Source organism: Trematomus bernacchii, unplaced genomic scaffold (genome assembly GCF_902827165.1).
Source record: "Trematomus bernacchii unplaced genomic scaffold, fTreBer1.1, whole genome shotgun sequence".
In the NCBI taxonomy this organism is placed as follows: domain Eukaryota; kingdom Metazoa; phylum Chordata; class Actinopteri; order Perciformes; family Nototheniidae; genus Trematomus; species Trematomus bernacchii.
In genome coordinates, this window is record NW_022987698.1 from 7,862,562 (window position 1) to 7,884,576 (window position 22,015).

Sequence of the window (22,015 nt, forward strand, 5' to 3'; positions counted from 1 at the left end):
TTTAAATCCAGACCTGTAGAGAAAGTTGAAATGACCGGAGCTCACCAGAGTGGCTCCCTGAGAGTCCTGCATGTTGACCTCCTCTCCCTGATTCATCAGCTCCTGCACGTCTCCCAGCATCCTCCTCTCTGTAGCGGCTCGTGTCTCGTTGATCATCTCCTGGGTGATGCCTGTCAATCAAACGCACAAGCAGAACCGCAGCTTTAATCACAAGGCGGACCGTTTTCCTCCCGACAGCTTTGATACGCAGCGTGCTGACAGGGCGAGTTTATCACTGATCTGAGACAAGCTGGGTATAACGGACAGGGACACAGCACAATGCTTGTATATCAAACTAACTTCAAAAAGTTATACAGAAAAACTCATTTACTGGATTGACAGGAACATCTTCTTTAAATTACACTGGAGGTTTTCTACAAGCAACGGTTCACGAGGTCCCCGATAAAAGCTTCTCAGCAAGTATTAAACAATTGTAAGGTTTTAAAATAGGTTTTACAAAGGAAAGTTTTACTGGAGCGGACTAGGGCTGCACGATTTCAAAAAATACCTAATTGTGATCATTTTGAATGATATTTCTATTACAATATAGGAGGGATGGATCCTTTTTCTGCATCATTATTCTCACCCTCATTGAAGAATATTTCAAAATCATCATGATATTATTTTTTGAGGAGGATTTGCACCAAACAAATATGTTTTGGTAAGTTGCTCAAATATAATTTGTAGTCTGGGATATCTCTGCAGCTCACCAATACTACATAAAAAATGCTAATTTAAAACGTTAACATTTTTTTGCTTCGTGTGATTTGAATATTGCACAAGCTGCAATCTTATATTTTCGATTAATAAACACTGATTTTTAAAAAAGCATTCTATAATAGCCACACTCTTAATAAAAATACATTAATAATGTTAATTGTTGAAGGAAATAGTTTATTTTCAAATAATTTCTTCATTATTTTTTTTAACTTGGAAACACAGGTAAATGAAAACAGAGCTGCCTACAGTTCAGCTTTTGGATCTCAAATATCTGCCACTTAGAAAAATCAGTCCTCTCTTTTCTCCCTCACAGTAGTTTGCTCTCACGCTGCCTTCTGACCATCCTGTGCCGAACAGTGTCGAGGTGTTAGGCCCGGTTGAGGCTCAGGTGATTCTGACTGTCACAGCTGCTCTAAATTCCTCCTTTAATCCATCGCATCGCTGCCAGGTAGGACTCAGTACTGTGACCGCCTCACTCCTCTTCTCCCCCCACAGCTCAGCAGTAACGTCCCGTACGGCACATTTAAAGAAAGGCCAGATTAACAATAAGGAAAACAGCCAGAACTGTGACTCCTATATTATTGCGTGTGATTGGATATGTGAATGACTTAAACTACAACAAATCAAGAAGTGTGAATGGAAATAAGATTGAGTTCCATAATTTAAAAAATAAAACAAATATTTAGATTTTCGTTTTAAGTAAAAGTGACAGCAGCAGGAAATAATAGTTACAATATTCACAGGGATTAGAAGCATAACATTTTTGAGGAGTATTGGAGACAATCCCCAGAAACCGTCTGCTTAAACATGAGATAAAAAGTAGACAAGCATCACGTGACTGTGCATATGTTATCGTCAGTATTTCAGCCCTATGACCTTTTACCTTGACACAGAGGTATAAATTGAACCTTGGCGAGTAAAGCTGAAGGCAAATCTATCCTCTCAGCCTGCAGCCCGTCACTTTAAAGTCAGGCTGCTGTTTTAGTGTTATCTACGTGGTGGTTAGGGGTTCTGAAAAATGTTGAGGAGGTAAACCGTTACTTCTCTCTTTACACTCAGAATCACAGCCCGAAGGTGTGTGAAGGCGCAGGAATCAGTACAACAAAACCATTTGACGTCTTAAATGAAATGCACCCCTCCAGCTATGTTGTTCTGTTGTTTCTGCTAGCAATCATCCGCGCCTTTGGTTTCCGAAATGTTTTGATTTAGCTACAGTGATGCCCCACAGCATTACAATGGCCCAAAGGATTAACACATGTTTATTATAGCATGCAGACTCATTGTCACACAATACAAAATGTAGTTAACCGGGAAAAAAAACTGTCAATGTATCATTGAATAAATAAGAAAAAAATATTTGATTTTAAAACATATTTTTCTAGACTAAAGTATAGTGTTGTCCTGCAGCAACACATTTAAAAGGCTGATTTGTTCACAGATGGCGGCATAGTTAGCACACAACTCCCCTCTGTAAGTATTTTAACAAACAGCCAATCCCAAAACAGGAGGTACCTTTAGAGTTATACAATCTCAATTACCTCTACTATCGAAATGTAGGTTTTAATGAGGTATGTTTTGGGGGATTTGTCTAAAAGTCTTATCTCAAAATGTGATGCGATTTTGGGCCTCACTTGGAAGAGCTGGTGGCCCATTGGATTATTATTTTGATTGTTAATTATTAACCCTCTTTTTCTTTTTTCAAAGTGATGTCAGCAAATTGATTTTGTTTTGTCCAAATAACCGTAAATTATACGTGAGGATTGAGATATTTCTTATAGTGGACTATATCAATACATTATTTTATTTATTTATTATTAATTATAATCATAAAAACAGAAAATCAGGAAACCCTTAAATGTGAGAAGTTTCAAGAAACAAATAACCATACATTTCATAATATAAATTACGGAACGAATGAATATTTATCCATGAATTTAAGATTTTTGAATTAAATACTATTAAGTGGTTGATTACATTTGGAGCAAAATGCCATCAGCTGTGTGTTTTTTCTGCTCTGCACCCCCCACTCTATTTCCCCGGTCCAGTTTCTGGTAAATGTATTTCTGGTATCACTGCGTATCATCACAGATGAACTGTATCAAACAGGGGGGGAGGATCAAGGAAGAGTCAGTTGATGCTGCATATCAAGTCTGTGTGTGTGGGTGCGTGCAGGTGTGTGCAGGTGTGTGTGAGGGAAAGAGAATGGTGGTGTGCCCATCCCTGAGGTGTCTCTGGAGAGAGGAGGTTTATCCAGCAGAACAGTGCAGTGAACATTAGAGGAGCAATTAGCAGCAGCGCGCTCCCTTTGATCGGCTTAATAATCATTCTTCTCACCTACTGTACCGATATCTGCATTCTGCCGCTCCAGAGATCACATAGTAAACGGTGAACATCATTTTTAGGCGCTCTCTGTTTTCCCTCTCCATCCCCCAGCCTCTCTCTCTTTGTCTTTCCAATATCATCTCACATCCAGAAAGCAACCCTCACAATGTGCTCTATTTAAACTGTTAAAATGATAAACGTCGCACTGGTGCAGTATTTACCATAACACATATTTTCTCTCCTTTAATTGTCGAGGGAAATATGACTGAGCTCCCATAATGCCCCTCAGCAGCACCCTGCTTCCACACAGTTTCCTCCTGTTTACCTCTGAGCAGCTCCACTGAAGCATTTACTTTGAGGCTGAAGGGCACCTTGGTCATGGAAAATTCCTGTATTATTCTACCTTCCCTTGTTTGCTAATGCTTAAAATATTGTCAGCAAAAAAGATGAATAAGACTGTAGTTTGGTAAGCCACAAGTTGCCCCCAAAAGTGCATCCCTAAAGGAAAACTAAAAACCTCAGGTCCTGTTCCAGAAGAAATCCACATTCAAAACATTGTTGACATGCATCACAATGGTTATAAATAAAGTTGTGGACAGGAGCCTCTCTCAACAGTAGTCTTTGTGCCTCGCTTCTTTTTGACTTTTTTCTTCCATGGTAGATTGTAATGACTGGCTTTTTTTTTTTATTGAGTTACAGCCGATAGTGAAGATAAGTGAAATGTCCCATTTTCCTACCAAAGCTAATATAGGGAGCTAATTTGGTCGTAAAATATTAAACTATTCATTTAATCAGACCACATTTGAGCTGCCAGTCAGTGCCTTCACACTGCATCACTCCTCTACACTCAAAGGCCCCGCAGCCACAGATTTTGCTGCTTTGTCTCCAACTGTGTGTTCACACGGCAGCCTGTAGATGTAACTGCTTACTAGAAAACAAAAACAAAACATTGACAAGAGCTTATGTTTAGAAGGCTGGGTGTGATTTAACTCTAGTGTAAATAAAGCTGTCTGTCACATCCGAGTCTCTTTGCAACAGTTTTTATCGAATCACACAAACACAGGCAGAAATGTGAACACTTCTGAAACACAGCATGAGTTTCCCCTCTCCCCTCACTGATGTATGTCGGTGCTGATCTCCTTGAACTCTCAGTCACGGCACGCAGGCAAACTGTACAGACTGTGTTTGTTTAGTGATACAGCATGAATATATACAGTCTCACAATCTGCACCAGATCCGGCGTGAGAGAACTGTGAATACCCCAAAAGCTGTCCATCCTGAAACTCTCTCACACACTTCCATTGAGCACACCATCCTCCTCAACAATCTGTTCTTGTGGTCCGTATACTTTAAACACTGACAGTAGCTCCTTTGTCCTGCAGTTTATGTTAAGTAAGAATTATAAGACTAGACTTCTCGGTTAAAGTTGTGATATTTCATCAAAATCACTTTATTCTACATGTCTTTTAAAATGTTGCCAAAAATAAATAGTTTGCAATCACCAGATCATGTAAAAAATAAAAACATTAAATTCTGCACTTCTAGGCTCAACTCTGGCTAAAGACCAACAGTCATGTGACAAAAACTGAATTCAGATTAGAGAGGAAAAGAGAAATTCAACTTTTCCCCCCGTTTCTAGCCATGAGTCACCTGTTCGAGATACAGTGGTCTGCAGGAACAAATAGCGCTCTGAAACCCTTTGTGGTTGGAAGGGTTACAAATGATTAAATGGTCAAATTATAATAATTGGTATAAATTAGATTGAATTGCCATAATATTGAAAAAAAGTAAAAAGCATACTCCCCATGATGGCAATAATCAGATGACAGATATTAGGATATTTTATGATTATGATATCTTTATAAAAGTTTTTGAACAAACAAAAAAAACAGTGCTTATCAACTGAGAGCAAAAGCCTAAATATTCTGTCCATGGAGCCTGGTGTCTGCGTTGGGATTTCTCTCTCTATTTATTCCGTACCTCTGTTGGCCATAGCTGTCTCGATTATGTCCAGTGTTGGGTCGTCTTCACAAAGGTCGTACGGCATGTTGCCATCAGAGTTGACTGCCAGCAAATCTGCACCACTGTGGGAGAAAAGCACATACATGAGCAACACTTACAAAAAACATTTTAATTTCATATAGGCTAGTACATTCTCTGAATATGCATCATCTAACAAGGCAAACATGAGGATTATATGTGGTTTAATAAATTGCATTTGAAGGCATCATATGTGAGCCAAATAGACACAAAGTAAAACACTTTTGATTAAAAAAGACCAATATTAGACAGTTTGATATATCATTTCCTGTTGTCAGATAATTTGTTTGTTCATATGGACAACACATTTAATCCTTGTATTAAACAGGCCTGTATTTCATATTCTGACAGTTCCAAAGAAAAACTGAAAAACAAATCTGATCCATAACTCACAGAGTTGGAGAAAATAAACCTCAGTTGGAGCACTAAGTGACCATGCTAATTAAAATCTTCAGAAGGCATTATTCAGCTGTTTTCAATCAGGGAACTCACTGGAGAGTCCAAGTGATGTGATGAGTGGCTCGACAAGTCCTGCCTGTCAACAGGTGGCAGCAGTGTGTCTGAATAGTGTGTGTGTGTGTGTGTGTGTGTGTGTGTGTGTGTGTGTGTGTGTGTGTGTGTGTGTGTGTGTGTGTGTGTGTGTGTACATAATCTTCATTTAGTCCTTATTGTGCACTTCTCTTTGTGTGTACATGCTATTATATTATAGGATAATAATTCAATCCCAATTAACATGCAACTCTATACAGTTCTTATCCTACATGTTTATGTGTGAATGTGTCAGACAAAATAAATAAAAAACACTTCAGGACACTTTTCCCTCTGATAAACCAAGTATCTTTGAACTGTGATTTACATTTAAATAAAATTAAAAAAAAGCCAAAAACATAAAGCGTCCTAGGGCTCTGAGATAATTCAATTTGACTCTTTATTGATTATTATAATATCATGTTTACCAGTTTCTGCTGTCTAAAAGACGCCAAGCAAAATGTAATTGAACCTGACTTTTTGATCTGATCCAACAGTCCAGTCAAATTATCAATAATATTTAATATTCGTTTTTATACATTTGCCTGACATACAGTATACTGATCAGAAAAATAACATTGAGATACAACTTTGATATCATCTTCTACATACAGTATCTGTAAAGTTTCCTGAAAGCCTCTTGCACACTTGTGATGATATCACTAAAACAAAATCTGACCACACACAGACAGAGCTAAATGAAAATGGGGAAGAGACTCAAGACTTCCTCTGCCTACGTTCTGCCATGATGACTCACAAGGTCAAAACTATACGAGTGTCGCTGTGACAGCTGGTAAATATGCCTGTTGATTCAGTGTGTGTGTGTGTGTGTGTGTTGTTAATTGGTATTTGGAAGCGGCAAGCATTGCACATTAATTCAGTCTGATCCAGCTGGTCAATACGCACTTTAAACTAACTTCGACTAAAAGCAGACTCTCTGGGTTAAACGCTTAGTCGAGTGTTGAATATCAAACTGACTTCTGCCTTCGTCTAGTTTTTTATTACACATCCGCATTATCGAGTTGTTTACTTGTACTTTGCTCAAATCTCAGATGTTGTTTCTAGTTATATTACCAGTTGACAGTTGTCGTTTAATAATTATTTATTAAACGACAGTCCATTAAGTTGCTCTTTATTTAAATATGATCATAAATTCAATAAAAAAATATGAATAAAACAGCTTTGCAAAAGAAGGTTTTCAAGGTGCTTTATAGCGTAAAAAACAACAAACAATAGAATCAATAAAAAATAAAACAATAAAAACAATAGCACCACTAATACAACAATCAAAATAAAGCAATAAGGCATCAAATATAATCCAAATGAAACCGATTAAACATCTTGTGTGGCAGTAAACCCTGCTGTAGTGCATCTGTGTGTCTTACTGTGCGATGAGGATCTTGACGAGTCCTGCGTGTCCACAGGTGGCGGCGGCGTGCAGCGGCGTCCACAGCTCGTTGTCCTGAGCGTTGACGCTGGCGCCTCGGTCCAGCAGGATCTTCACCATCTCCTCGTAGTTATCTATACAACACTGTAGTGAAAGAGAGGGGGAGGGAGAGGGGGAAAGACAGAATTTGTTGAATTGATGATACTATAAAACTTGCCAGAGTAGTACTCCATATTGACTAGGAAAAAGGTATGTCAGGGTGAGTTTGAACGGGAAAAGAAAGACATCGATAAAGACATGATATTGAGTGAAATAAAATTGTGTAACAGTTTTCTTCTAAATCTTTCAGTAATGCGAGTGCTCTGCCAAAAGACTGAGATCCACAGTTTAGTCGTGTTTGCAGGGAAATGAATAGTTGGCTGAAACAGAAGCTCTGTAGCTTATTATTTTTAGTGTGATGTAGCAAATAATGCACAGAGTGAGTGCTCAGCTGTGCTGCATTGATGCTTTATGCTTCAGCAGCTTAATTATCTCAGGAAAAAAGGAATGACAAAATACTAATTTGTCACCAAGAGCACAGACGACCAAGAAGTCCATGACAAAGACAAAACAAACCTCTACAAAAGTGCTTTAAGCGCATATTGCAGAGTGCTAACACATTAAGCCAACTCGGACACAGTCATTATGACAGTCATTATGACATCCCACCCATTGTGTGGGCTGCTCCTTGGGTCTGTGATAAACTCAAACCCGTAACTCACACCCGTCCACTGAGACGGAGAGACAAAGACAGAGAGGGGCAGAAAGTATTTTCCCCTTAGTCTGTGGGTGTGATTATAGGGTGGGGAGGAAAGAGAGGTTTTTTCCGTGTAAACCATCCGCCAGTCTCGCTGCTGTCAGCAACAGCAGTTTTCTCCATCAGAGCTAATTGGTGCAAGTGTGGCAGCGCTACACCGCAGAACAAAGAGGGGTGCAAAGACAAGAGAAAAACAACACAGAGAGACAGAGACAGAGAGAGAGAGAGAGAGAGAGAGAGAGGGAGAGAGAGAAAGAGAAAGAGAGAGAGAGAAAGCAAAGAACAGACAGGAAGTCAAAGAATGGGATTACTTTGGCGCAGTACGAGGGTCAGATAAACTCAGAAAACTGAACGATTCAGAGTTTCAGAGCGAGAGCCGGTGTTGTTATTTGTGGCGGTGAAGTTGTAGATTTGAGTCGGATCTACCACATCGTTTGTTGGAACCTCCCCTATCCCTCCAGTAAAGCATATCAAAGCAGAGATGTCATAAAACATCCTTCTTTGTGCTCGGGAACAGCTGCATGTTCATACCAAAGAGCACCTTCGCATTTTTGAGAAGCCACTGGAGTGTTGTCACTTCTCGACTCTCTGCTTTGAAATGAAGATGAGACATCTGTCCCGATGAAACATTAAATCTGCTGAATGCTGTTAATCCCCGTATGATTCTACCCACTTACAAATTTCAAAGATGACAGGAAATACATTTTTGTGACTAACAGAAACAAAATGGAGACAACAAAATGGAAAGAAGTAAATAATTCCATCTTTCCTGTAAACCACTTATCCTAATCAAGGTTTGTGGGAAGCTACTGCCTTTCCCAGCATGCATTGTAAAGAAGCAAGGTACACCCTGGAAACAAGACTGACACACTGATTCACCCCGCAAATGAAATCTTTAATGCAAACATTAGAGCTTCTATATGAAAAACCATTATGCTATTATAGATAGGAACATTATTTGAAATGTCGAAATGTATCGGCTGTGAGAGCTTTAGACTGAAGATCTACACATTTTTCTTTCTTGAATAAATGGTAAATGGACTGTATTTATAAAGCCTTTTATCCAGTCTTTACAACCCCTCAAAGCACTCTACAAGTCCTCATTCACCCATTCACACCCCATTTATAGAGCAATGTTCCATTTGCTCAAGGAACAGCTAACATTCACACACTGTGGGCCATCGGGACTTTGGGTTCAGTATCCTGCTCAAGGATACATAGACAAGTTGACTGCCGATTAAAGGACTACCGCACTTCACAGCCACAGTTACTAAATAACTAAACATTTATAATGCGGGCTGAGTTTCTTTATACTGTCCATCTTTGGTCAGTGGATAAAGTGAAGGGAATTACATCAGGTTCTAGCCAAGTAGCAGCCAGAGAAACAAAGGTACAGTAAAGACCTAATACTATTATGTCAAGGCTTTAATCTGAAGGGTCTGATATGAATTTGATAACCTGTATGAGTTACTTGTTTCATGAGAACATTAGAGTAAGACTTGTCGTTTTGTAAGTGATATAGAAATATTACTTAGTTAGATTGTCATCCTGACTCTGTGACGTGACATAAGGACTTTTTCAGATGTGTGATCAACATGTCACATGTGTTATAAGTAACAAGGAGCCCTGAATGACTCAAAACTGATTTCTGACCGGTTTTCTCTCCTGCCAGGTAGCTGAATGCCTTCAAAGCCACAATGAAATTAGAGATACCCGTACTCATCCTTGCTGTTGAGTGATAAACCAATTGTACCTAAGAATAACTGTTCACCTCTCCCCATACGCTCTAAATATTCCACCTCATTACACACGCTCACCATAGAAACCTTGAGCAGTGGAGGTGTGCAGAGAAGACTGCCTTTCTTTCATGGATTTACATAGAGGATGAGCTGAAGTGCCGTCTCTAGAGGATTGTAGTGTTTGAGAGAAGGAGCGAGAGCTAGTCACAGTAATTCAGCAAGAGAGCAACGAGAACGAATATAACAAGAGCAACAGGCTGGAAATGCCAGGAAGAAGAAAGGGATATCAAGAGACAGAGGAAATCTGCTTAGGGAAGTTCAAACGAGCACCCTTTGGACATCATTTAAACTAACAGCATCTAAACAGATCAATGTCAGACAAATGTATGAGTAGAAAACGACTAACTGTATTTAACAGAACAATTACACAGCCGTACATTTACTAGTACAGTGCCCTAGAAGCAAAAATACATATATCAAATTGTATAAGACTTTGATGAAAATAAGACTTGAAATAAAGCTCTTATTCATTGAAAGCATTATCAACTTGACCATGTGCTCTCTGTTGTAGGATATTCTTCTAAACTTGACGTTTTTCATGAGGCTTCTACTATCTAGCTCAAACTTCACCAAAAGCAAAGTCAAAACATCTCAATCACCCCCTGGTAGCTGTCTTTTAGTTTAGTAAGCGCTTGATCTGATGCAGTGTAATCTACTGTATGAACCAAGTCAATGAACAGTTAAAAGTGGTAATGTTACTTCACTGCCAATAGATGTCTTTGAAGTAATGCGTTTTGACTGTTTGATTTCATTGAGCCAGCAAATACTGAGCACAGGAGCTGATATTGTGTGGAAGGTAAGCAGATGTGACTGTGAGATGATTCAATGGTTGAGAGCGTCACCTTTGGTAATGTGTGCCTCCCTGCTGGCCTTAAAAGAAAACCTCCATCTGTCTTCTCAGTCACACGTACTCCATCACTGTCTCTGCCTGCCTACCACCTGAAGCAAATATTATTCTGAGGGCCTTAACCACAGTCAAAAAATAAGAGCACAATGATGTAAGGACAAAATGAGTTGTGTTCATTCTTCGTTGCTCAGAATGCCAAGGTGACTCAGATAAGGCGCCTCTGACAGGAGTTTGGGGGGAGTACATCAATTCATACATAACGCAAGAGAGGAAATGAAATTACTTCACAGATGCAGAGGACAGATAGCAGACAGGCAGACGAGAGGTGAAATTCATAGAAGACACAAAGACTGACTGGAAACACTACAGGCTGACAAGACAAACATCCTGTGTGTTTAAGCCAAAGTGAAACGCATGTTGTTAGATTTCCGCATCTAAGGCCTTTTCTTGGCCAAAGTGTTCACATGAGAATGGTGTATTTCCTCCTGAGCCTGCATTTTTATTTTTATTTATGAAAGTTAAACCAAACTGATAACTTAAAGACATTTCATATTCAGCAATGGAGCTGTAATTTTATATTGTATTGATTACAAAAAATGAATAATATAGTTTTTTTACCTTTTAAAAGTGTTTTTGCTTTCACTACAGCCTTACTTAGACTGTACTATAAACAAACTGATTATATAATATCCTAATACTACTTCAATTAGTGTATGTTTCTTCTCTACTTGAGCTTCTGCTTTATATGGTATGCCAAGATAAACCGGCCCTTATCTTCTTTAAGTGAAGGATGATAAAAGATTGTATATGAGGAGAAAAGAGAGCTAAAAGCAATCTGGCATCACTGAACATGAATAAAGAAACATAAATGCTGCAGTCTGGTCCCAGACACAGTGATCCTTTTCTAAGGAAGGCGACTCAGAATTTACCAGAAACAGTCTATAAGACTTTCCTCTGAAACTCCCTAAAGCAGAAGTGGTGGTGGTTTATTTGTGTGAACTTCCGGTGTCAGTGATATCAAAAGAGCCGCCATAAGTCAACGGAAGAATAAAGAAGTCACACATTTCATTATTTTACTTTCAGTCAGTGTGTTAGCATGTATGGGAACATTCTCCCTCTTGTAACACGGATATGGTAATTCAGAGAGCAAGATATGGATTTCATTTTCTGCTGGGGTAATTGGCAAGCTTGGAGATATAATTCAGGGGAAATGAGCAGCCTCATAAAACTGACAAGAACAAGACTCCTAAGAGACATACAAGCTTGTCAAAGACATCCGATGCACTGATGGATTAGCTCGCATCTTAAGCTCCAGCCTGCAGCGGTGGCATGACAGATGTCATCAGAAAAACCCAGGAGACTTCAACCTACACACAGCAGCCAGTAACTAGGCTAATCTCCCAACATCCTTGGGTTGAAGTAAACTAAATCTAAACTAACTAAACTAATCCCTTACATTTTCAAACTTGCACCCACAAGCTAACTAGGCCCAAGACTAAACTCCCAGACTTCCCCTAAAATCCCACCAGCCTCCACCCTTCTTGGAAATAATGTGTCTTTCATCAAAACTATTCACACAAGGATGGGAGTGTGGCTCTGACAAAGGCTCAGATTATGTGGTTGGAAAACAACAGCAACAGTCTTGCTGGGATCGGTCCGTGGGCTGAGAGGACTGAGTTCTGAGCCGAGGAGTAACATCACAAGCAAACTAAGCTGAGACTGTGGCTGAACGGCTGACATTTTAGTCAGGGCTAGTGCCACGAGGGCAGTTTGTGTTGGAGCTGGCACTGAATCTGGAATACTGAGTGGTTAAGTGGGCAAGACCAGGTGGCTGAGACTGCAGGAGGTTAAAAGATAAAAGGGTTTCAAATGTTCCCAGACATCACAGGACTTATGCAAATCTTGAAAAGGGAAGGGGGCCAGTGTGCAGAAACTTCAGCTGTTGAATTGGATCTAAACGCTACATGAACTGAATCCAGTCTGTGAGTGTCAGTGATAAGCAGCTGAGACTTTAAGAAAACCAAAGATAGGTTCTGGGCTGAGGAGCTGCTCACTCATTTACTAACCTCTCCGTTCACTTCATATCCCCACATTCATTACGCATGAATCCCCAATCAATTACATATATATTTAATGATTATTATAATTATCATTGATTATTTACTATTATTATTATCATTTTCTTTTATTATTATTATTATTATTATTTACTTTTATTATTTACTTTTACTATTATTTTTTACTAAAACCAGGGTTCATACACTTTTTCACCAATGATTTTCAATTACTTTTCCATGACCTTTACCTAATTTTCCATGACCCAAAAAATATGACTCTTTCTCAGCGGTACCACTGAAAATTGTTTATTATAACATGGAACAGGAAAATAAGGTCTGCATATTAAACATGTTGTAAAACAAATAACTTACAGTATTTATTATCATTATAGTATTACTATTTCGGCGATTAGATAAAATATAAATTATATTTGATGCAACTTTAGTTACATTTTCATGACTTTTCCAAAACTTTGGGAAAAATATTGTTTTCCATAACTTTTCCAGGGCTTGGAATTAGCATTTTGAATTTCCATGACTTTTCCAGGTTTTTAATGACCGTATGAACCCAGTAAAACTGTTGCTTTCCCCATGTCTCCCGTTGTTTTATTTATTTATTTTTACCCACATTAATTTATTCTCTATACAACTTGTCCATCGTTTTGACTTTTCTCCTCTCTATCTGTTTGTCCAATTATTTGGCTTTGGACAATATTCTCCGCCTGTCTGTATATTACCGTCTTTGTCTGTCTAAATATGTGTTAATGTTAGTAAAAGCTTGGGGAATGTGGAATGGGTATAGACTTCACCTATGTCTGTGTTATGTGAAAAACTTTTTAAAAAGTACATCAAACTACAATTTCAGTTCCAGGATTATTATACGGATTTTAGGGATCTGAGTTTAAAGTCCTCAAAGGCTGAAGTAACGATGATCTGAATGCCTGATGAAAAGTCTGGGACCACACAGGGGGGCTGTCTAATAACTTCACTTCTGAAATCTTGCAGATGATCTCATTACAGAACAACTTAAAAGCCCATCTCAGTAGTCTCTGTACCCGTCATCTTCACATAAATATTTGATTGGATGAATAACTCCAGTAAAATGTTTTTAAATATGAAAGTCTAATGATGAGACAGCATGACACAGGTTTGGTTGAATGGATCTGCTGGCAAGGACACCATCTCCCTCCACCTTGATGGGTATTCAGACCAATAATAGCTCAGTGTTAAAAAAGCCAATGGGGTAACATTGTTGTGTGAGTTACTGCCAATACAGATGAGAATAATATGGTAAAAGTAGCTGTATACAGTTATTCCTATTGTGTTGCCCATTTTAATCAGCTCATAAAGCACGTTACGATCAACCAGGGTCATCTGTGTTTGGTTCACAGTGTTTCTGTGCTGATGTTTATAGAAAATGCAGTTTTGCAATGTTAAATGTTCAGTACTCAAAATACAAACCAAACTTCACCTGCTGCTTCACATTAAAAGCATTATTGTGAAACAGCCATTGGAAATGACAATGTATGTGGAGGTAGATAGTGGAGGTAATGATCTTTTTAAGGAGGGCTTGCACAGCAAGATGTTAATGTATTCTGCGCCTTTCAGATACATAGAAGTAGAATAGATGTAACAGTAGGTTGTTAGATTCTGCGAAGGAGTCCAACATGTAATCAAAATAAACTTAATGTATCTTTCCATTCTGTCTTATGAAAAAACCCTTAAAATATCCGATTCATGTATTGAACTCGAAAACATGATTTAAGTAAAACCTTGATGAGTTTGAAGTTTATCAGATGCCAAAGCAGTGCATACTGATATATTATTTTGACAGTTAGAATATTACAGCTAAAAGAAAACAACATTTATCAGGGAAAAAATAATTAAATTCTCATTTCGGAGAACAGCAAGTTAAACAGAAATGATCAGCAATGTGTGCTTGAATATATCCAACAGGTTTACACAGCAGCCGGATGACATTGCACTAGTCTGCTGCAGAAGCTGAGTCTGTTTCCACCTTCTTGCTGTTCAATGCAGCTTTTTTGCAAAGAAGACCCTAAGAAATTGAAATGAATGATGAGGTTGTATTTTTGATACAGTACTCATGATGGTCTGACTACACACATTCATCCAAACACACACATGAATGCATACCTTTGTCACAGAACAGAAAAGTTCTGTAATTCATTATTTACATCTTCCCATCATGTGATCAAGCAGCGTAGCTGTGTGTGTGTGTGTGTGTGTGTGTGTGTGTGTGTGTGTGTGTGTGTGTGTGTGTGTGTGTGTGTGTGGCCTAGCATTACTATACTTGTGGGGACCTAAATCTGTTTACACAGTCACGTGTGGGGACTCGCCTCCCTTATGGGGACAAAATGGAGATCCCCATGAGGGGAATCATTACTTTTAGGGTGAAGACTTGGTTAGGTTTAGGGTTAGGGTAAGGTTAAGGGTTAGGGTTAGGCATGTGTTGGTTATGGTTACGGTTAGGATAAGTCTCCAGGAAATGCATGTAAGTCAATGTAATGTCCCCTGAAGTGATGTATACATGGTGTGTGTGTGTGTGTGTGTGTGTGTGTGTGTGTGTGTGTGTGTGTTTTCTGGCACATACAGCATCCCTGAAAGCCATCTATTGCTTAATGTCTTCTATCAGAGAGGTGAGACTAACCTTAGATAGGTATGACATCTCATTTAAAGAAACATCACCACCATTTCCTTTCATTTATCTGTGTGTGTGTGTGTGTGTGTGTGTGTGTGTGTGTGTGTGTGTGTGTGTGTGTGTGTGTGTGTGTGTGTGTGTGTGTGTGTGTGTGTGTGTGTGTGTGTGTGTGTGTGTGTGTGTGTGTGTGTGTGTGTGTGTGTGTGTGTGTGTGTGTGTGTGTGAGAGTGTGTATGAATTCTCCATGTGTATTTCTGTCTGTATTGTGTTCCTATTTCCCTGTGTGTGAATGGCGGTATTTGTAGCTGGAGTGAAAAGGTCTCATCTTGAAGACAGTGTGCCGGCTGACCGGTCCAAATAACAGATTATCGGGTACACACAAACTCAAAGCCGAAAGGTCATTCTGGTATCTCAGCAGCCAACAGCCCACAGCTTTTACTACACCAGCCAGTGGTGACTGATGGACTTCAATTTTCTCTTCCCGTTGTTCATTTCACTGCCCCGCAGCAGGTGCCAGAGTATTAGGCTTTGAGCAGCCGAGGGGGAAGAGAGCCGGCTGTGCAGCGGAAAGAGAGGACATAAACTGTCAGAGGTATAGGAAATGTACAAGGTGAGCAATGAGACGAGATGATGAAAAACGGAGAAGAAACTGAGGTAATAAATGAGCATCCCCGCCTTTGAAATGCTTTAGGTTGCCACCCTTCAAGAAGGCTTTTGATTTGTTTTTATTTTACCTCGGAGTGTAACATCAGGGTTTAAGAAAACTTGGTGTTTTTCTACACAGTAAACATCAAGATATTCACACCTCCATGTAAGAGTGACAAAAAATGGTTTACTCATAAGTTTTTGTCCAGCAATTTCAGTGCATGAAGAAGAAACAAAATGGATCAAGCTTGTTTTTGTTTACAGGTTGGGTTTTTGCCCTCAGCTGTTTTTGTATCATCTGTATATATTTTCTGGCTATTGCTTTATCGACATGAGTGAAGGTGCTGGTTTTACAGATATCTTAGATTTGTCTATAGCAGGCATGTAAGGCCAAACTAAGGCCCGCGGGCCATATACGGCCCGTTGGGTTTTTTAATCCGGCCCGCCGAATATTGGTACAAAATTGTCCAAATTATAGTAAAGACCGCATTCATTTTGCCTTTTTCCTGCAATACGCGGTATTTCAGTTGATCCCACTAGATGGCGCACTCTAGAAACAATGACCTTTGCTGGAGTCGGCAACCCGGCCAGATCTAAGAACCAAATACGTCACGCTTACATTGGAGGGGGTCAAGATTAACCTGAGCAATTACAGTTCACGTTTAGTACAGTACAGCGAATACAAGTTTTAACTGAGTAGCGCTGAGAAAAGTGACTAGAACGCGACCACACACTTATAAAAAACACTTATATAAAGTCAGGCAACACTAACCAGCTTAGTGTGATTCTGTTTATTTTGTGTAGAAAACGGTTTATGCCACAATATGATAGCAACAAGTAGTCGAGATAGTCTGATTAGCTTCGGTTGCTATGCTAACATCACCTGTAGAATGCCAGAGAAACTTTTATGACAGCGTTGTGATGCCAAACAGCGTCAATTCAGACTGAAACACATTCACTTATGGGGATGGGGGATATGTATCAGCTGCTTGTGTGACAGTCAGACAGTGAATACTTTACAGCGGCCGCTGCCACGAGTTAACAGTAGAGTAGAATAAACTCTGGTGCACGAGCAGCACTGCAGCAGTCGGTAAATGCCACTGAACCACATTAATAAACAATGCACCACGGCACTCTGGAGAAAGGTATAAGGTTGGAGAAGTAGTTCTTTAATTTAATCTGGCTTCGTATGATTAAAAACTACCCGACGCAGTCCTCTATTGATGTTGGTATTGCAGAGAAAATCAGCGACGTAAAACGCTGTGTGGGTCATAAGAAGGCACGTAAGCGTCATGACGCAAACGATGACGCAATAACTCACCTTTGAACCTGCATCTGTAACATGAGTGGACCAAAGAAAAGAAAAGTCGACAATGAGTGCCGAGTGTTTAATGAGTAGTGGACAGCTAAATATTTTTTCACCTTTCTGTTACTGGCCCGGCCCGTCTGTTACATTTTAAAACTCATAGTGGCCCCCAAGCCAAAACGTTTGCCCACCCCTGGTCTCTAGTGTCTATAGCAGGGGTCTCCAACCTTTTTTAGGATGAGAGCTACTTTCAAAAAAGAAAACAAGTCGTGAGCTACTTTTACTCCTCTTTTTTTTGTTTTTTGCAGTGTATATATTTAGCACATTTTAACATTATTATATGTTTACCTTTAACCTTTGTGTGCTGTTTGGGTCTGTGGGACCCGTTTTCAGTGTTTACTAAAAGAAAATATATTACATTTAATTATTTTAACCTGCTTTATTTGGGGGTGGACCTCCCCTCCACTAGGGGAAGATTTTTTTTTAAATGTTGAAGTTAAATGCATCAATCTGGTGCACAACATGAATTTGAGCACAACATGAATTGATGGATACAGCTCTCAACACTCAGATGCAAGAGAGCTGTATACTTTTCAATAATCCAAACATCTTTAGAATATGATCACAACCAATAACAAATCATTACCTAGTTAGTATTCTTTATTTCTATTTATGCATATTTTACTAATCACTCCCCTTTTAAACTGTTTTTTGTTTTTGTTACTGTCCTATAGTACACATTGGAATGATTTCTTACTTTATCTATATTAAATAGATAAAGGTGTGCTCTCCCTAGCTCTCTCTCTCTCTGTCTCTCTCTTCCTCTCTGTCTCGCTCGCTCTCTCTCTCTGTCTCTCTCTGTCTCTCTCTCTCTCTCTGTCTCGCTCGCTCTCTCTCTCTGTCTCTCTCTGTCTCTCTCTCTCTCTCTGTCTCGCTCGCTCACAGAGGCTGAGTGCTCCTCCGTGGCGATGACGGCTTGCGTTAAAAAATTATAATAAACATATTTGTAAAGTGGGGGGACGCAAACGGGATTTCGAAAAGTGGGAGGGACATGTCCCCCCTGTCCCCAGTGGAAATTACGCCATGCGTGTGTGTGCGTCAAGTGCAATAAATAAATATGTAAGTTGCGACACGAACAGAGTAAAACTCTGCCCCTCATGTGCTGTATAGGCTGGCACGACTAGGCTGTTCAATGGGGCTGATGTGTTGTGTAGATTCTGCCAGAAGGAAAATCACGGTCACACTCCTTATGAAGCGGGGATCTGCCGCTCCACATTGCTTTTCTTCCCGACTGCAACGCTGGTCCCGCAAATCAAGCAAGAATGTGATTGGTCGATATTCATTGTGGGGGTGGAGGAGGAGGGGTGTTAGATAGATATAGAGTTGTAGTAAGTAGATAGAGTTCGCTATGATTGAGGTTTCGTTTATTCATAGGGAGGGTAGATTATTTTTAATTACATTTCCTTTTTTGTTTTGTGTATTTTTTACATTTTGGATTTGCTTGGCGAGCTATTTTTAGAACATGCCCCGCGGGCGACTCACGTTGCCCCTGCGGGCGACTAAGTGCCCGCGGGCACCGTGTTGGCTACCCCTGGTCTATAGTGTTTAGGCCAATCTTGGTATTTTATTTCTTAACTTTTTTAGTTTATACATTTGTATCATACAGCTAGACCTTTTTTTAAGCCTTAAAGGTTAACCAGCATGGATAATGTGTGCTATCAATTAGTGGAGCAATGAAGGATAAGTGGAAACGTTTTTAAAGGGTGCAGTAGAATTGCACAGCAGTGAAGACATGGTCAGTCATTTTGTCCAAAGAAACTATCCTGAGTCTGACTGATGAGTTGGCAGAAATACAGCCAGTCCTGCCACATTAACAAGACAAAGTATATCAGCTGCTGCAGGTCTGCAACGCACTGATAGTTCATACTATTGAAAGTCTTTGGGACTCCTGCACTTCAGGCTGAGAGATGTAGAAACACATTAGTGAAGGTGAAAGTCTAATATACCTGGAAAACAGTTGTATTTTACTGTCATATGCTGTAAAGCCCTCTGAGACAAATGTGTAATTATGATATTGGGCTTTATAAATAATGTGATTGATTGATTGATTGATTGATTGATTGATTGATATAGGTCCTGCTCTATTTGTCTTGAATAACTATTTCTTTTTACAGATGAATATATATTAAGAAGCCTAACTTCAGTGCATGCCTCACTTGTTTGTAGCTGAGATTTAACTTTTAACTGTTAAATGTCCTCCTACTGAAGGCAAATGTCTTCTCGATGGATGATACGGCAACCCTTTTCCTATGTTTTTAAAAGTATTTTTTTGCCAGAATTCATTGAAAACTATTCTCTACTAAAGACTGACTACTAGCGTGGGCTCAGACAGAGTCAAAGACTATCTTTGTCAGAGGGTTTCAAGGATTTGAGTTTACTGGTTGTACGAAGTTTGAGTCTTATATATTTATTTGTATATATACATATCAAATGTTTGTACACATATTGGCTACACTGCAATGAAATCAAAAGGCTAGAAGTCAGGGAAATGAAAGACAACTTTACTACGCAAAAGGCTGCTTTATGTACACAGACGATTGAGCAGTTTGGAGTCAGAGGTGATGTGGAGCATTGATTCGGATGGGGTGGAAGCTCTGACTATTATGCATGTTAGTAATGGCTCTAATTAGCAAGTGAAAATAGGCCTGATCTCCTTCCTATCAGTTTCCTGCATCAAAATGGACTAATTTCCCTAATACTGAACTCATTTCCTCACTAGTTAAAAGCATTTGTTACAGTGTCAGAAAGCCTCAACACTATTATGCAGAAGGGACTTTAATTCCTACAGCTGCAAACTAATCACACCGTGAAATGATTTCATTATATTTCAACAAAGACTAAATGGTAAAGGTTACTTGATTCAGAAAAGAGTCACATGTGTTACTGCTCCAGAAGAAAATCCAGGTAATAATAAACATAAGAATACATCAAACACATAGATAAATTCATTTTAAAAATACAGTATATACAAAGTTAAGTCTTCAGTACTTTATATGAAATGTCATTTAAATATTAAAATCCAGTCATGTGTCAATCTTTGTTTGGCGTCCAATATTTTATTTATCAGACTTAAACAGAAACATATTATGTTTAATAAAATGCTGCATAAAGCCTAAGCTTATTATTCAAATAGCATATTTAAATTATTCAGTAACTTAGAATAGAGCCTGAGATAATAATAATCCTGGAAAAGCAGTAGACTATGTTATGATGCACACAAAGCTTCACTGAAAAGGGTGATAGCATTTTAAAATAAATGCCTTTATTTAAATTATATAAGGACATCATATATTGGTGGAAGAGAGAAGGGTACTAAATGCCACCAATGCTCTCTACCTAATCATTCAGAAATGAAGTTGACCTAACTTTTAGGAGTACATTACAGGGTTATTGTTTTGCAAGAACAGCATAATATGGAAATAAGAAGCCCAGGATCGAACCGTCAAATTGGTGGTTAGTAGACATTACAACCACCTGATGGTGTTTCTACTAAGGCATCATATTTGTTTTTGTTGAGATGGTGCCACCTGTGCCACCATTTTGGAGAAATCAAACAGATAGTAAGACAAACCGGAGGAGAAAGAATCGGACATGGTTACCTGGTGCAGAGCGGTGAGGCCGTCTTCATTGCAGAGGTCTGGACTCAAGTTTTTCTTCAGTAGGTAGCGAACTGGTGGAAAAGAGAGAGGGAGAAACACATAAGTGGAGCTGAAAGTCTTAAATAACTGGATAATATTTCTATTAACAGAGGGTGTTATGTGCTGTCCACACTGTAAAGCCCCCTGAGACAAATGTGTAATTTGCAATATAGGGCTTTATAAATACAATTGGATTGATTGTATTTCAGATTCAGGATCTGCTTTAGTTGTCTTGAGTAACTGAACTTATTTTGATATCATAATAAATATTAAGAAGCCTCAATTCACTGCATGCTTCACTTTGTTTGTAGCTGAGAATCGATCAGTTTGCTCTCCAGTTGCGAGTTAAGAGGTCCACGTGGTGCCTGGTGATCCGGATGTTAAGTTATAATCCATTTTTCAGAGAGAATACAATGTTCTGGCTAATGGGAAAACAAAATAATGAGATGCAGGGTGAAAGCATGATTGGATTCCTGTCGATTGCTCACACATCCTGCAGGTGCTCATTTACTTAATCTTCTGTAAACCACTGACATCACCAATCAATCTGAAATCCATTAATCCCACCACTCATCGTGATACATCCCTGCAGGAACTTCAATCTCTCAAATTATCAGTACAGACAGGATGTTACCCAACTGACCTTGGAAATATGGATGAATGATGGGTGAGGGGAGGGTTATGATGTAATGATGCTTGGGATTACACTGTTTCTGCCTCATAGTCCCAATAGATAAACCCTCCGCCCAGACCCTAATTCACAAAATATCTGCCATCACAGCGCACTGCTAAACCTGCCGGCCTGAGCAGGAAGTGCCGCCGCAGCTCGTCTCCACATCATTATTATCCCCTGTTTTGGGCAGCGCTGCCATCTGCCTTTATTTCAGAGACAAAAAAAATTAAAAAGGCAGAGCGAGTAGATAAAGCAGGTTATGACGCTGACAGAGAGATGAGAGAGATTTGGAATAATCTGATCCTTACAATGCCAAAACATACAGGCACGAGAGGTAGATGCACCACTAGGCGCACAAACAAACAAAATTATGCAGACACATACATACAGCAGAAGATGAAGACAATTGCAATGACACACAGTGGAGTACGGACATGAATATATATGCCACATAAAGTGCGTAGATTTGGTTTATGAGGTGGTGGGGGGTAACACTGAA

The 22,015-nt window shown here is 39.3% G+C and overlaps 1 protein-coding gene across 1 annotated transcript in view; it reads right to left on the minus strand.

Moving 5' to 3' along the window:
- ppp1r16b (protein phosphatase 1, regulatory subunit 16B) overlaps positions 1–22,015 on the minus strand; it is a 94,722-nt gene that overhangs the window by 12,155 nt on the left and 60,552 nt on the right. Inside the window, 4 exon segments of the mRNA XM_034138884.1 lie at positions 46–170; positions 5,062–5,165; positions 7,035–7,180; positions 20,805–20,875. Of these exon segments, the coding sequence (XP_033994775.1) occupies positions 46–170; positions 5,062–5,165; positions 7,035–7,180; positions 20,805–20,875 (446 nt within the window).